Source organism: Sebastes umbrosus, chromosome 3, assembly GCF_015220745.1.
Source record: "Sebastes umbrosus isolate fSebUmb1 chromosome 3, fSebUmb1.pri, whole genome shotgun sequence".
In the NCBI taxonomy this organism is placed as follows: domain Eukaryota; kingdom Metazoa; phylum Chordata; class Actinopteri; order Perciformes; family Sebastidae; genus Sebastes; species Sebastes umbrosus.
Window position 1 is genome coordinate 36,888,766 of NC_051271.1, and position 15,550 is coordinate 36,904,315.

General features: G+C 40.2%; 1 protein-coding gene across 6 annotated transcripts in view; it reads left to right on the forward strand.

Moving 5' to 3' along the window:
* Nucleotides 1-15,550, forward strand: part of LOC119485187 (VPS10 domain-containing receptor SorCS1) — a 209,047-nt gene that overhangs the window by 85,302 nt on the left and 108,195 nt on the right. For all 6 annotated transcript variants that reach the window (XR_005206218.1, XR_005206219.1, XM_037764550.1 and 3 more), the window contains exon 2: nt 8,597-8,664. Coding sequence is in view for 4 of the 6 variants with exons in the window: in XM_037764550.1 (XP_037620478.1) it covers nt 8,597-8,664 (68 nt within the window). In the remaining 2 variants the exon portion in view is untranslated. The remainder of the gene's footprint in view (nt 1-8,596; nt 8,665-15,550) is intronic.

Consider the following 15,550-nt stretch of genomic DNA (forward strand, 5'->3'; position numbering starts at 1 on the left):
TTCCTCTGCATACTTTTAATGCTTATTACCAGTAAGCATCCCCCTTAATGTCTTCCTTAAGCCTTTCATGTCTTGAAATGCATTAGCAAGCTCCACACTTGAGAGATCGGCTCCTTAAATGCAATCATTTTCATACACTGAATCTCCAAAGTGGGTTAACAACCAATTAGGAGCAGCAAATAGCTAAAGATCAAGGGAAATGGTTGCCGGGAACCCTGAGACCGCATCTTCATCACAAAACAAAACCACACAAAAGGTGACAGGTCTGCGCGGATCAAACGAGCAGCACATGAAACTTGCAGGTAGTCTTCCTCAGTATTCTCTGAGCATCTCTGCAAACATCACACTTCCAAAAATAATCTGTTCCAATGGAATCGAAAATAGAAGATGTGTATGTTTTCCGTTATCTCAAGAGAAGAAAAAAAAAAAAAGAAATTAGATTTTAATCATTTGTCGGCATACATGCTCCACATTGCGGGTGCATGTTTTAATGCTTTTCTACAGCTTCCGTCGTTCTAATGAACACTGGAAGAAATCAGACTAAATGAGGACACAGCACACTGATCATTTGCTGGCTAATAAGCTTGCTGAACATCGGTATGTGAAGGCATATATACCCTCCCTGGGACACGCACCTCCGACAGGTCTTGATCAAATTTGATCCCGATGAAGACGTATTATTTATAGATATGCGACAAGCACCTGAACACCCTGTTTCCCGGGTATATTTCACTTTTATATTTGCGATAGGCACAAGTGGTGAATCTTCCAAAGGAAGATGTGACAGGCTAATCCACAGAGAGGAATGATCCCAGATGAGCCTGACAGTTTTAGGTATTCAGAAATGTCGGCAGGTAAAAACTTGTTTACTTCATTACGTGTGTGCATTGCAGTGTTTCTGCAGTCGTCATTACAGAATGAATTCATCGATTAAAAACAATCCGCAATATAGTTTCATTAAATGCATCTGTGTGGCAAGAAAGTCTATTTTTGTTCCTCTGATGCATGGCCTTGTGTGCTCGGATCACTCTCTTCCTGTAATGAAATTGTGCAAAAAAAAGATGCGTGCCCTGGAGAAATCTGGTCTCACGTGATTACAAAAATGAGATGTGAGAAAAACAAATAGTTCATAATGCCTTACAGAACATGAACCCGGCACATTTCCCTGTTTTGGGAGTTTCAGAATATGTGCTAATACTCTGCATTTCATATTTGTTTATTCTGCCTTCTTGTGCCCCAGGAAATGGTAATTGTTGTTTGTATATGCATGTTTGGGTATTTTGATTCATGATGATATTTTCTCTCCTCCATCCAAGGACAATTATCAAACAGTATAGGAGATAACAGTGTTTGCTAGCAGCAAAGGCATACTTTTGATTAAAAAGAAATAATGGGGAGATATTTTAAACACCTAAAGCTTTGCACAGACAGAGTTGTTACTGATCCCCACCCGGAGCGGAGGCTTCCCTTTGCATGACTAATATCAATGCATTTGGAAACATTCTGAACCAACCTACTGAGATGCATCCAAGTTTTTTTCATTAAACTATGCTCTTTATCCTTCAAAATCATGTGCAATGTAGAAGCTCATCAGTTGATCAAAACTGTGGAGGAAACCAAATTTGCTAAAAAAAAAAAAAAAGCCAATAAATCCCAAAACGACACATATGACCTTTCAATTTAACGCTGTGGAACGGTCATTTTTTCAAACATGTGTTTAACGTTGTGAAATGGAACTTGTGTTTAGGCAGCACAATTACTTGGTTAGGTTTAGGAAAATATCATGGTTTTGGTTAAGAAACACAACTCAATGTGTTGACCTATGGTTTCACACGGGACACAAACAGTCTCCTGTCCAAACAAGTCCTGTGTTTGTTTGTACAAAGTAGGTTTTTTATGCAGTACGTGATATGGTTGGGTACTATCGTAGTTAGGTACTAATGTAGTTGCGTTAGGTTACACACTAATGTTACGCATTAATTAATGTACGTAGTAGTACTGCGTTGTTACGCATTAACATAGTTACGTACGTAACTTCAAAATAAGTGTGTTGACTTTTGGTTTCACACATACTAACGTGGTTATGTATTAACAAAGTTGCTTTATTTACATACTAACGTAGTTACATACTAACATAGTTACGTACGTAACTTAAACTTTTGGTTTCACGCATACTAATGTAGTTACGTACTAACATAGTTTTGTGCTAACATATGTGCTTTAGTTACATACTTACGCAGTTACATACTAACGTAGTTATGTACTAACATGTTACATACGTAACTTAAAATAACACTGTTGACTTTTGGTTTCACACATTTTAACTTAGTTACGTACTAACATAGTTACGTACGTAACTTAAAATAACAATTTATTGACTTTTGGTTTCACACATACTAACGTAGTAAAGTATTAACGTGGTTACGTACTAACATAGTTGCTTTAGTTACATACTAACTTAGTTACGTACTAATACAGTTACATATGTAGCTTAAAATAACAACGTGTTGACTTTTGGCTTCACACATACTAATGTTACGTACTAACGTAGTTAGGTACTAACATAGTTGCTTTAGTTACATGCTAATGTAGTTACGTACTAACATAGTTACATACATAACTTAAAATAACAACGTGTTGACTTTTGGCTTCACATATACTAAAGTAGTTACGTACCAGCATAGTTGCTTTAGTTACATACTAACGTAGTTACTTACTAACTTAGTTATGTGCTAAAGTAGTTACGTACTAACATAGTTGCTTTAGTTACATACTAACGTAGTTACTTACTAACTTAGTTATGTGCTAAAGTAGTTGCTTTAGTTACATACTAACATAGTTACATGCTAACATACTTTCATACATAACTTAAAATAACTCAACATGTTGATTTTTGGTTTCACATGGGACACCAACAGCGGTCTCCTGGGTGAAAGTCCTCTGTTTGTTTGACCCAACACAATCTCATCCCATCTCGTATCATACCACCGCTTTGTCACGCTCCTTGGCGTCACTTTATTTTTGGTATCAAAACGAGTATAGTTACCGTTGGCTTCACTTTCGGATTAGGAGACAAAACCACTATAGTTAGGTTTAGTTCTGAATATTCCTAAGAATTAAAAGTTCATTGCTCTTTTAAAGGGTTTGTTTGCATTATTATGCTATTATTAGGTCAGTGGCATAACATGGTCTTAAAATGACAATAATATTGTTTATTGCAAGTATTTCTGGGACAATATATCTTCCAACGAAATGTGTTATCACGACAGGCCTTCGCCTTACAACAAACATAATATGAGTCATAATAAGATGCTTGCACAGACAACCTATGCGGCCGCTTGACATTTTCACCATACCAACAACAATGAGATGAAACAACTGTATGCATGCAACACTAGCTGCTCTGACATCTTTGCAGTAGTTTGAATCTGGAGAAAGTTACAGATTGGAGCTTTAAGTTTTTATTAAGCAACTTGCCACAAACATAACAATGTTGTTGCTGTTGGTTTCTCTTGTTATCTAGACTGTAGCAGGCAGGGATGACTGGTGATCCTGAAACTACTGTTCCAAGTTAGATGTCTTTGACACTTTGGCAGCCCCTGTTTCATCGGTGGATAGCATTCTGGTTATTGTTTGGGGCATATACATCTACGATGCCATCTTCTGTCTTTTGGTCAATGCAGCCTGCATACAAACACACTAACAATGGGGCTACTGTGGCTAAGGTGTAGAGCGGCCCTTACAAAAAAATAAGTTTATTCAAGTGTGCAATTAGTAGGCTATACTTTTTTAAACTTAGAATAAGGGAGTATGCTTTCAGTTTACTTTTTATTTACTTATCAGAGATACACTTGACAAAATTATACTTAATTATACTTGGCTTATACCGACAAGTATACAGAAAAGTCTAAGTGACATTGGCAAGTACAGAGAAAAGTCCAAGGATACTTGGCTTATACTGAAAAGTTTACAGAAAAGTATATTTGGCTAAGTACTATAAGTTCACTAAGTATAATAAAAGTAAACTATTAAACTAGTAGTTTAAAGTGTACTCTAATAAACTAACAGTATACCTATATCACTTGTAGTATAGTTCATATTATAGTTGCAGTCCAAAATACAGATTGGATGTAAACTAGTTGTGTACTCAAAGTTTACTACTCCTACATTTACATATACTTTAAACTAGGGATGCACCGATACCACTTTTTTCAGACCGCGTAAAAGTACAAGTTCTTACATTTAGGTACTCGCCGATACTGAGTACCGATACGAGTACTTCTCTGTGCCAAAAGACCCTTGTTAACAGCCAACTGGAGGATGTGAGCGACACACAGCAGGCTGGGGAGTCCCGCATATGAGGCAGTGCGCCGTGACCGGCTCTATGTCGGCTTGGAAAGGCTCGGGGCGAAGGTGGCTCGCGGCCGCAGCTTTAGAGCGCTCCCCGCCCAAACCTCGCCGCACTGAGACGGGGCAAGACTGCATGGGGCTTGTAACTGTAGCATTTTAAAGCATCTGTTAATCACAGCATCTCCATAACTCTCTAACTGTAACACGCGGCCACCATCTCATTCTCATGCCTTCATGCTCCTCTGCACATCTCCAAACTGTCAGAAATGGGTGTGTGTCTTTTCATCGTCCGTCTTTGCCGCTTCATCGTAGTATTTACAGTAGCAGAAAGCCCACAGGCCTAATTGGCATGGTCAGTGATGGAGCATATGCACTTTCCAGTGGGAGCCCATCTGACAGAGCCACTCGCTGATGACTGCCTACGTAGTCTCCATATGTGACAGAAGGGCCTGCACGCACACTGCCCTTCAACTAATGAAGCCAAGTCACCCGGTTTATACCTCAGCCTTTTTAGAGGACTTTATCCAGAATCCGGAGCCAGAGCGCTATACTGCTCACAGACAAACATACACACACACAAATACAAGCCGCGGGGGGGGGGGGAAGCTCAGAGTTGTAAAAGCATAACTGCTCTCTCACCTTCACCTACATCCAGACGGATACACTGACCCACACAGACACACACACAGGCACGCAAACACACAGCAGAGTGGCTCAGAGATGCTAAAAACATAATTGCACCATTACCCTCACCTTCACCCCACCCCTCTCACACACACACACACACACACACACACACACACACACACACGTAGACTCGCAGGAGAAAATGGTGTTGAGATGTGAAGGGAGAAAGAAATGAGGAAGGGGGGGGGGTAAAAAAGAAAGTGAGGGAATACAGAGAAAGAGAGAAGCTGCGTGGTGCGAGTGTGAATTCAGCCTCCAGCTGGGCAGCTAAATGGACTTGGTCGGTCATTAGCATGCAAAGGTCTAGTCCGGGCATTTAAGGTTATTCATTCCCCAGGCTACAACCCAGCTACTTCCTGAATCACACTTTAACGCCGTTTTACAACTCGTTGTTGTCCTGGTGGTTATTTTCCACAACACACCCCTTCAGCGACACTCCAAAACCCCGCCAGCAACGGGGTCGGCCGAGTGCACCGCACCGTTTCGAGTGTTTCGGGGGCTGCAGATGTTAGCGCACACTTAATAAGCTTGATCACAGGAGCCCCGACCTCGCAATGTAATTCCGCTACCTACGGTGCATCTGTTCTGCTTGTACTCACAGGAACCCCATGGTGGTGGAACTGTTTCACAAAGTCACACAAGTCATAGAGTGGCTTGGCCTCGATAACAGGCAGCAGAGGCAGCGGAGGCATCGGAAGGCAGCCAGGCCAAGGGGAAACAGTTGGATATTGGCCGTGCGCAGCATGGCACACGACTTCAAGGCAAATAAATAGAAATCGCATGGACTCCGGTTGTTTATTTCACTCCACGCTTTGGGAAATATCTGCGTGCATCACCTGCCTTGTACATACAGCCGTTTCCCCGATAGCCAAGTTGTAGATAAGGATGTACCAGCGCATCACAAGTGATCACATAATGTGAATAGATGTTTCTCCATTGGCAGCATCTCCTCTTTCGCCCACGCCGTATCACCGGACCATTGTGCCGTAGCTTATCCACAATGCATAGGGGTCATCAGATAACTGTCAAAGTCGCCACAAAATATCCCCCCGGGGGGATTTTCACAATGTGTTATCAACATGAAAAATAAGTCATGAGTAAGAGAAGTAAGAACACTACACAACTGTTAAAAAAAAGACTATATTGAACTGAAACTGCAGCATTCCTTGCGAAGGTTTTCTCCCCTTTTTCTGCTTCTTCCGAGTTTTATTCATTTCAAATACACCTCCAGTCACAAAGTAAATAGATTGTGAGTTTCCGTGCTGCTTTACTTCTTTTATGCTCGGAGCGAAATGTGATGTTTCTGCGTCTATTTTTCCCTCAAGACTTTGGCTGACCCACTTTTCCCTCATCCCGTGCACCTTGAGGGTGTTAACGCAATGAGGAATATTTACAGTGGAGTGTTTAGAATCAATCTGATATGATTAAGTAATGAGTTTGGGACAATTAGAGGGGGATCACATTTAGCAATGTGATGTATGTATGGTAGTATGCATGGCAAAATATTGTTGGAGCAGAAGCTCGCGGGTTGGCGTGGGTGTGGATCCCTGGTGTTGAGTTTCGTTCTGGCAAAGATATTTCATAACACCTCATCTTACACGGTGATTGGTGTCACAGGATTAAAACTAATCAAGGAACCCATTAAAAGACACATTTCCATGATTTTAAAGATGCAGTGGAATTTCTCAAGGCGTCATGTGCACGCTAAACCACCTGTTGGTCAAAGAGTGTAAAACAGGCAGATATATTACAGGTGATCTCAACCATGTGATCTGTGTATTTTGCACCACTAAAGGCTCCCACAAAGGCTAATTCATTTATAACCAAGGGCCTTGGAAGGAGGTTATGTTTTCACCGGCATTGGTTTGTTTGTTTGTTTGTCTGTTTGCAGGATTACTCCAAAAGTTCGTGGTGGATTTGAATGACATTTTTTGAAGGGGTGTAAAGTAGCACAATAAACAATCCATTCGATTTTGGTGGCGATCCGTATCATGATCCAGATTCAGTAATTTCTTTAAGAATTCCGATTGGCCTGACCGCGTGAACCCGCCTCTTTCTTGTGGATGTGTGGCAAGAATCCGAGGTGCGGGAGCTGCTGGCCGTCCACGATGAGAAAGAAAAAAGCGATAGATGACAGGATGAGAGACAACGTAGTGTAATGTTATACAGACATACCAAGGCTGCTGAATGAGAGAGGCATTCGCCGATACGTTACGCGGAAACACACCGTGTCAATAACAAGCCGACCACCTCACGGCACCGCCAGCTATGAGCTGCAATCTGTTTTTAAAGTCAGACACCTAGTGTCTATTTTCTGGTAAGCAGCCTAAATCGTGATTGTATAACATGAACTGTATACTAAACTATAATTGTTGTGAGTAATGCATCAAATGTGTGTACCAGTAAATTAATCATTCGGTCAATAATTGTATCATATTAATGGCAGGAGGGGATGTAGTGTTCTAAAACTGGAAAGTGGCGTTGGTTTTACTGGGCAGGAGACGGTTAATGTGCTTGCGTAACTATGGGAAAATGATAGAGGAGAGACTTTAGTCATTGTGTTTTGGCTTTGCGCGTCATCAATGACGTCATTGGTCTAGCCTCGATGTGTGCTTCACATAAAATATGGCTTACTTCGCTCCGAAGCCTCTGCACAGCACGTCAGGTGCAGTTTATGGGAGGGGTAAACTGGTCATTCCAAATCACACTGGATTGGATATGTTGCATGCATTGTAATGTTTGACAGGAACATTGAAACACAGAGATACAAGATAAGAATATATATATTTTGTTTTTTGTTTTTCTGGCGACTGGGTTGCATTCATGCAGACATAAAAATGCAATCCACGGTATTGTCTGACACTTACTAAGTGGGAGAACGTTTTTTGAAAGACCAAACTATTCTTCCACCACAATGGCAACACAGTATCACAAAATGTAATCTATTTGATTCGTGTACATTGACACAAATTCCCCTTTTTTTTGTGACGCTCAGCACGACTTTCAACAACGTATTTTTCGTGCTTTTTCCTACGAATCTCCAGCAACTAGGGATGCTAATTTTGAATATATATATATATTTTTTTTTAAAGTTATTTTTTTGGGGGCATTTTCCATTTTTATTAAGAGGACAGTGGATAGAGTCTTGAAAGGGGGGAGAGAGAGAGTGGATGCGGAAAGGGCCACAGGCCGGATTCGAACCCGGGCCGCCGCGGTCAGGACCAAGCCTTGATACATGGACGCCCGCTCTACCAACTGAGCTAACCCAGGCGCCCTGAATATATTTTTTTAACCGATTAACCAACCCTCGTTAACCGATAACCAACAAGATTATTGCGTCGTATGCGGCGCTGCGCCAGCTACAATGTATGTGTAAAACAGACAACTGAGTCTATTTCACAAACCACTGTTAGACTGGGCTGATAATTGATAGAAGTCTCTGTTTGACTGCTGTTCATTTTCCCTTCTTTCATTTTTGCCTTGATACTGTTTGACTCGCTCACCTGACATTTGATCAATAGGCCTGTGTCTTGATTACAATCCTTGTCTTGTTTTGCAGGTGATTTTGATGCTGACCAAACTATTTGACTTCAACCTCAACAGTGTAACTGAGAGTTCATTATGGAGGTAAGCTCATCACACTGCATGACATTTGTAGAAAAAGCCTAGAGCAGTTATGAGTTTGACACGGCAAATTGGTCAGAGGGGACTGTTGGACTTAGTTCTATATATTTCTGATGTTTTTTATTCCTCCCAGCACTGCTCTTAGGAATAGCTAATACCAATACTCACAAGGATCTCATAATGTGAATTAATGAAACATCCAAAGCTTGAAAAAGAGGCAACAGTCTGAAAAAGATCTCTCAAATGGCGAGCCTGGGTAGCCGACAGTCTTCAATCGCTTTTAATGTCTGTGGGCACCAGAAATCCCTCACATGAAAGCCACTAATCAACGCGACTGGAGCTTGCAAAGTTATCCAGTAAATTACCTTGACCAGCCTTGAACTCAGCGTAGCCTTGCTTGGAGCGTCAGCCTCGTTTCTGACTCGGTCCTGATGTAACTCTGGTAGATGGCTGTTAGGGAGGAACGCGGCTGCATTCATGTCTCAAAGAAAGAAAGTCAGAACCGAGAACATCTGCACAAGTAATTATCATTATGAAACGTATTTTGCATTATTATTGTTGCCTATGAGCTGTAATACCACAGGCATGAACAGCTCTCTCCAAGGAAACTCAGAAAGAGGAACAAGGACACATAAAGATTAACTACATGGAAATAAATTTGAAGAGCTAAAGAAAGAGAAGGACTGATCAGCCCTCGTGATGTTTAATCTCCCTGCGTGTTTTAAACTGGAACAATTCTCAAACTTGAAAAGTGAAAAGACATAAGACGTTTTTATCTCCGCAAATTGGTTGTAATAACTCGCCACAGTTTGTCGTCCGAATGAGACGGATAGCTACTTTGTCAGAGTTTTTTTTTTTCCAAAAGTTGATTTCATCGTCGTAACAGTTGGCACATTCTGATTTTTTCCAGTGAATGATAGAAACCAGTAAACCAGTTTGAATACTTGAGATTTGCAGCTCTGTGATATTTTTTTTTACTTTTCTTTATGTTAGATTTTTGTGCAAGATCATTGAAAATATGTCTGAAAGCAGAAAGTGGGGAAAAAAAAGAACATAAAAACCAAGATGTACAAAAGATGCAATATATGCAAAGAATTGTTCATTGTGCTGCATCCAAGGCTGTTCTGTTTTGCAAGTTTCATTCAAATTGTAGTTTTCAATTCTAGTAGAGATCCCAAACTTTGAAAACATATCAGATATGTCAGACATAATTATATATAAATGCACAAGACATCTAGATGATTTCCATTTGATGTAAGGCCTAAAAACAAAGCCTGCTGGATTTGAATGTTTCACATAAGCATCATGTAGCCTCAATGAAGTGTTGAAACAAGCTGATACTCATGCTGCACATGTGAGTCTTGTTGTGGAAATGTTTATTTTTTCTGTGTATACATTTAAAGAAGGATGAGGGTAATAGAAAGGTGAAATCAAGATTTATAGAGGTTAAATCTGCATTGGGTAGAAATGGAGCAAATATCTGAAAAAATCAGATTTTTATAAAACGCTCCGAACGGCATGTGCAAAATTTCCCAGACCAGAGGAAAACAACCAATAAGAGCCGAGCTGGAGTCTGCCGTCTATGAGAGGCAGCTGTCAATCACTCGCAGACTCCGACCACGCGGTCAAACTAGGCAGCGCTGATCAAATATGAATCAATATTCTGTTACTGTAATGCCTATTTCTCTCCTCAAATGTTTTCAGAATCATCTTGTAGTGTACTGTTTAGCTGTAAAATGAGAAAGTTTGTGACCCAGCAGCCATGTTGAGAACTGCTGAGGAAATACCAAGCACCGCCCACCAGCTAGAGCACAGACAATAGGAACGCTCTCTCTCTGAAATGACCTGTGATTGGTCAAAGTCTCCCGTCACGGGCTAGATTTTCTAAAGCCTGAAAACAGAGCGATGAGGAGGTGCAGAAGTCTAGTTTTCTCTCAGAACACTTGAATTACAATATGCTGAAAGGTTATTATATAATTTCTGCACAATGATGCCAAAAATATACTGCCTCCTGAAGCTTTAAGCACTATGTACAAAATGTATAAGTGTGTCAAAAGCGTATTGCCTTGCAGCTGAAAAATTAACCTTGGAAGCAGAAATTTAATGTTCAGACTTGCAAAGGAGTCTACTGGCTCAACCTTTAATGCAAAGAATGTAAGAAATAAGCTGACAAGTATACTAAACCTTAGTGTGCAGCTCTATGACAGATTTTACCTTCCATATTCCCGGGACTATTTTATCCATCTATACAGCAGTTGCAATAATAAAAAAAAAAGTTGGTGGAATGGAGACTCTACAAAGTAATGAGAAAAAGTGAACTGAATGCCACATGTTGCCTTGAACTTATTGTCAATTGTCCTTGAAAGAAATTATAGTTATTCATACTGAATGTTGTCACACTTGAACAACATATGATTTCCCAGTATCGAATGTATTATAGCTTCAGTAGGCACCAAGGTTTTGGCATCATTGGACATAAATTCCATAATAACCTTTCAGCATATTGTAATTCAAATGTTCGGCGAAAAACAGAAAAACTCGGAGAGAAATAGGCATTACAGTAAAAGGAATATTGATTCATATTTGATTAGCGCTGCCTAGTTTCACCGTTTGGTCGGAGTTTGCGTGTGATTGACAGCTGCAGGACGGCAGACTCCAGATTAGCTCTGACCGGTTGTTTTTCCTCCGGTCTGTGAAATCTTGCAGATGCCATTAGGAGCACCGGAGGACACCGGAGAAACATGATTTTATTTCAGATTACCTGTCTCATGCACTACCGTTAGGATATAGTGACTGTTTTATAAAAATAACATTATTTAATCATATTTGCTCCATTTCTACCCACTGCAGCTTTAAAATATAGATGACATACCTTCGTCTTGTTATTGATCTGTATTCAACATTATTGAGGATAAATGACACAATAACTGGGTAAAACTCTTTAATACCATTCAGAAAAACAACTTGATACCATTGTTTGATGAAATGTATACACCCTTTACATGGTGTCTATGCTTTATATGTAGAAGTGTTATTAAACCTACATTAATTGATTGGCCGTTTGGATCCACAACTAAAGGTGACAATGGGTGAACGTGTTAGCAAACAGAACAACATTGGCATTCATTCGTAGTTGTGTTTGTGTCCAAGTCTAGTTTTTGTCTCGACTAACTCCTGAGGAAAGTTTCTAGCCATTTAGCTGCTAAATGCTCCGATATATTCACCAGGTAGTTGCTAACTTTGATTGTCCATTAATGCTAGTTAACGGGTAGTGTACACTGGGTTTCTCAAAGCTTGTTTGATGAAAACAGTTGCCCGCTGCGTCTGGAGACGAGCGGTGAGAGGGAATCGAACGGTACATTTGTGGGCCATACAATCAAAACAATTGATGGAAACTGCAGAGTCGAGTGACAATTTGCTGTGAGTTCGTCTGTGCAAGTGACACACAAGTCATTTTATCCATTATAGTTAATAGCAGAATAGTGATTTTGGCAGCTTTAAATAAATGATGGAGTCATTTTACTTGCCTCTCTTTTTTAAAAACGTTTATTTAACCTTTATTTAACCAGGTTAGTCCCATTGAGATTAAGAACCTCTTTTCCAAGGGAGACCTGGCCAAGAGGGTCAGCAGCAAGCACACAAAGTTGCAGACAGTCACAAATAGAGATAAAATACAATTCACAAACACTAAAAGCACTAAAATTTGCATTAAAAAGGAACTATCTAAAGACAAATGGGGGGACAAAAAGGAACTTTTCTGGGAGTCAGCTGTACAACAAGGGAAGCTAAAAACATTGGCATGCCGTAGAGTCTGCTTGTAAAGCCTTCATTTTAGATTTAAACATATTTAATGATACCAGCTCTTTGATTTTTAGGTCATTTTGGAGCAAATTCCAGGCTGAGGGTGCAGAATATGCAAAAGCACTTTCCCCAATTTTTGTCCGAGCGTTTGGGACAGAGAGCACAAAAAGGTCCTGTGAATACTGTCCACAATTTTTCTGCGTAATAAAAACACTTAAGGATTGTGGTAGCAGACCCAGAATCACCTTATATATAAGGATGTACCAATGGGAGAGCCTATGAGTTACCAGTGAAGGCCAGTACAACTCACAGTGATGAGTCAGAGCTTTACAATTTGTAATGAACCTCAAGGATGCACAGTGAGCTACATCAAGCATATGAAGGCACTGAGCAGAGGTATGCATATACAAAACATCTCCATAATCTAAAACCGGTAAATTTAACTGGTGTATTTACTCGTGTATTTACTCCCTTTAAGTGTTATTCTTACTCAACACCTTGTTTATTATTAATGGCCTCCTTTTTAATAAAATGTATTCTTCAACAGAACTACTTTTGATTGTTTTGCATTGTCTACTTTACCATGTCCACCTGACACTTAAAACAAGTAAAACAAAAAATGTCTGCAGGGGGAAAAACAACAAAACACCATTATATCCATGTCTTAATACAAATATATTACAAATAAAAACATTAACCCTCAGGTCAAATGTAGTTCGAAAACAAGTTTTGAGACATGCTCACACCGTCACGTGCTACATAACAATTAAACTTCACTTTCAGTTTAAAAGACATCTGAATTACTCATGGGGTTCAGTCTGCAAGGATGTTAACCATCTGTCGCCGTGAGGAGTCAGTCAAACCTTTTGTCCGGTTGTATTCCTTGACAATACAGTCTCCACCGGGTTTCTAGGCCAGCGCAGATTCAACCAACTGTGAAACGACAAGAGTAGAAGACAAGACAATATTCACTAAAAATGAAATAATCTTGAAGAACTGACAGTAAATACACAGGAAAATCAAATCAAAAGTGTGCGATCCCCAAAGGAAGCTATCACAACAGACATTTTACACATCTACTTACACGTTTGGCATCTTGATCTTCCTTCTGCTGTTTTCTGGAAGGGCTGTAATCCTCATCTAGAATGACTGTATCACCAGAGCTGCAGGATACAAGTTCCAGGATGACCGCATCATCTGGGGCCGCAGCCTGAAAGTTCCAGCGCTGAATTGGTTACGACATCAAGCGGTGGACTGGCTGGCAGATGAAATTGTCCCCTGGGAAGAGCCGGACGTGTAGTATACGTGTAGTTCAGGAGAGAGAGGGAAGAGAGGAAAATAAACACCTACCATTTCTCGGTTTTTCTCAACCTAAAAGTGTAACTGAGTATTCCTCCACATTCCATGGACTATAACTGAAAGAAATGGGAATTAAGATAGAACAAGATTACCGTTGTCAAATGAGAAAGTAAATACACCAGCTGCTGTGTTACTTCTTCAAAGACGTCTGCATCCGTCTCAGTTCCCGTCTCATCGTATACTCTGATGCCTTTGGTGACAGGTGCCACCAATCTGGTCACACTGTCTGGCGTACCAACTTTCATTAATCATCTTAACAAAAAAAGAAAAAGTGGTCCCTAGATACCAGTTAGGTGAGAAACAAACTCAACTAAGCCGACCAATACAAGTCAGCAGTTGATTGCTGTGACCTCTGGAAATGCCCAAAATGTAGCTTGCCAGAAAGTGAGTCATGGAAATTATTTTCAACCAACAGAACAATGACGTGAACCCTCAAGGGTGTGGCTAATGGCTTACCAGCATTCAAGAATTCCTCCGAGCTCGGTTCACTGATCTGGACGTATTTCTGCTCGTTATTGATTTTTGTTTTAATCAACGTGATGGTATCTGTTAAAACAGCAAAACTGAATCTGTGTTATGATCGTTACGATGAACACAAAGCTACTCTGACAGTAGCATCAGCTCCTGTTGGCATATAGTAGATGGGGAAATCGTATTGGTCGATTTGGGCTTTAAAAATTTCAATCAATTTGTCTAATTTCAAATTTAAAGTAGCTGGACTGTGTGGAGTCTCTGAGTCGTGCAAGCAGAACTGATTTTGTGTTTTCCACATGAGTAAACAAAGACTAATGTTAATATGAACTCATCTGATAGAAAAGACATCCGCACACTTAGATCTATGCAGTATTCCACTTTATTCTAAACTTTCGGTCTGTCAGACCTTCATCAGAGCATACGTGATTCAACAAAGGACAGGCTGGAAGAAATAACCAATCCCATTCCAATCATTGATTGGCAGTATGCAATGCATCCATGTGCACACCCTGGTGGTAGAAGCTCCACCTCTTGGGAATTGTAGTTCTAGTAGAGAACTGCGAGGCATACAAATAGATGCCATATTTGTTTTATAATACAAAATACACAAAAGGGTGGAACACAGTGAATATAGAAAACACATATATAATCACAAAGCACCTAATAGAAATATCATACATTTTATAGTAAACGGAGCTTTGAAAAGGATCAGGCTGAAGCCATCATAAATCAGAGAGCCCCAGATTCATAAGAAATAACAAACATTTCAAAAGAGGATCTCAAAAAAGAGACAGTAGAACAAAGAGCAATGGAGGGGTATCAGGCGAGGGCAGTCATAAACCATAGACACCAAATTCTACATCAGAAATGAAGAAAACATCTTGAACTACTACTGCCAATGATTGGAATGGGAATGGTTGTTTCTACCAGCCTGTCCTTTGTTGAATCACGTATGCTCTGACGAAGGTCTGACAGACCGAAAGCTTAGAATAAAGTGGAATACTGCATAGATCTAAGTGAGTTACTGCTCTCTGTTAGCATGTTTCTGTACTGACTTGGGCCCGCTGCACTTTACTCTGTTAATTCATCTGTAAATATTAGCTGCTAGCTAGCGCTATTTGAAAGCCATACTCATACTGTAGCTTCAGACCATTGCTGTATAATACATAGACGACGCGTCTGCACTCCCTAAGAGTTACCGCTATGAAAAACTTTGTGTTTGCCCGCGCACGCAAACGTAATGTAAAACTGTTAG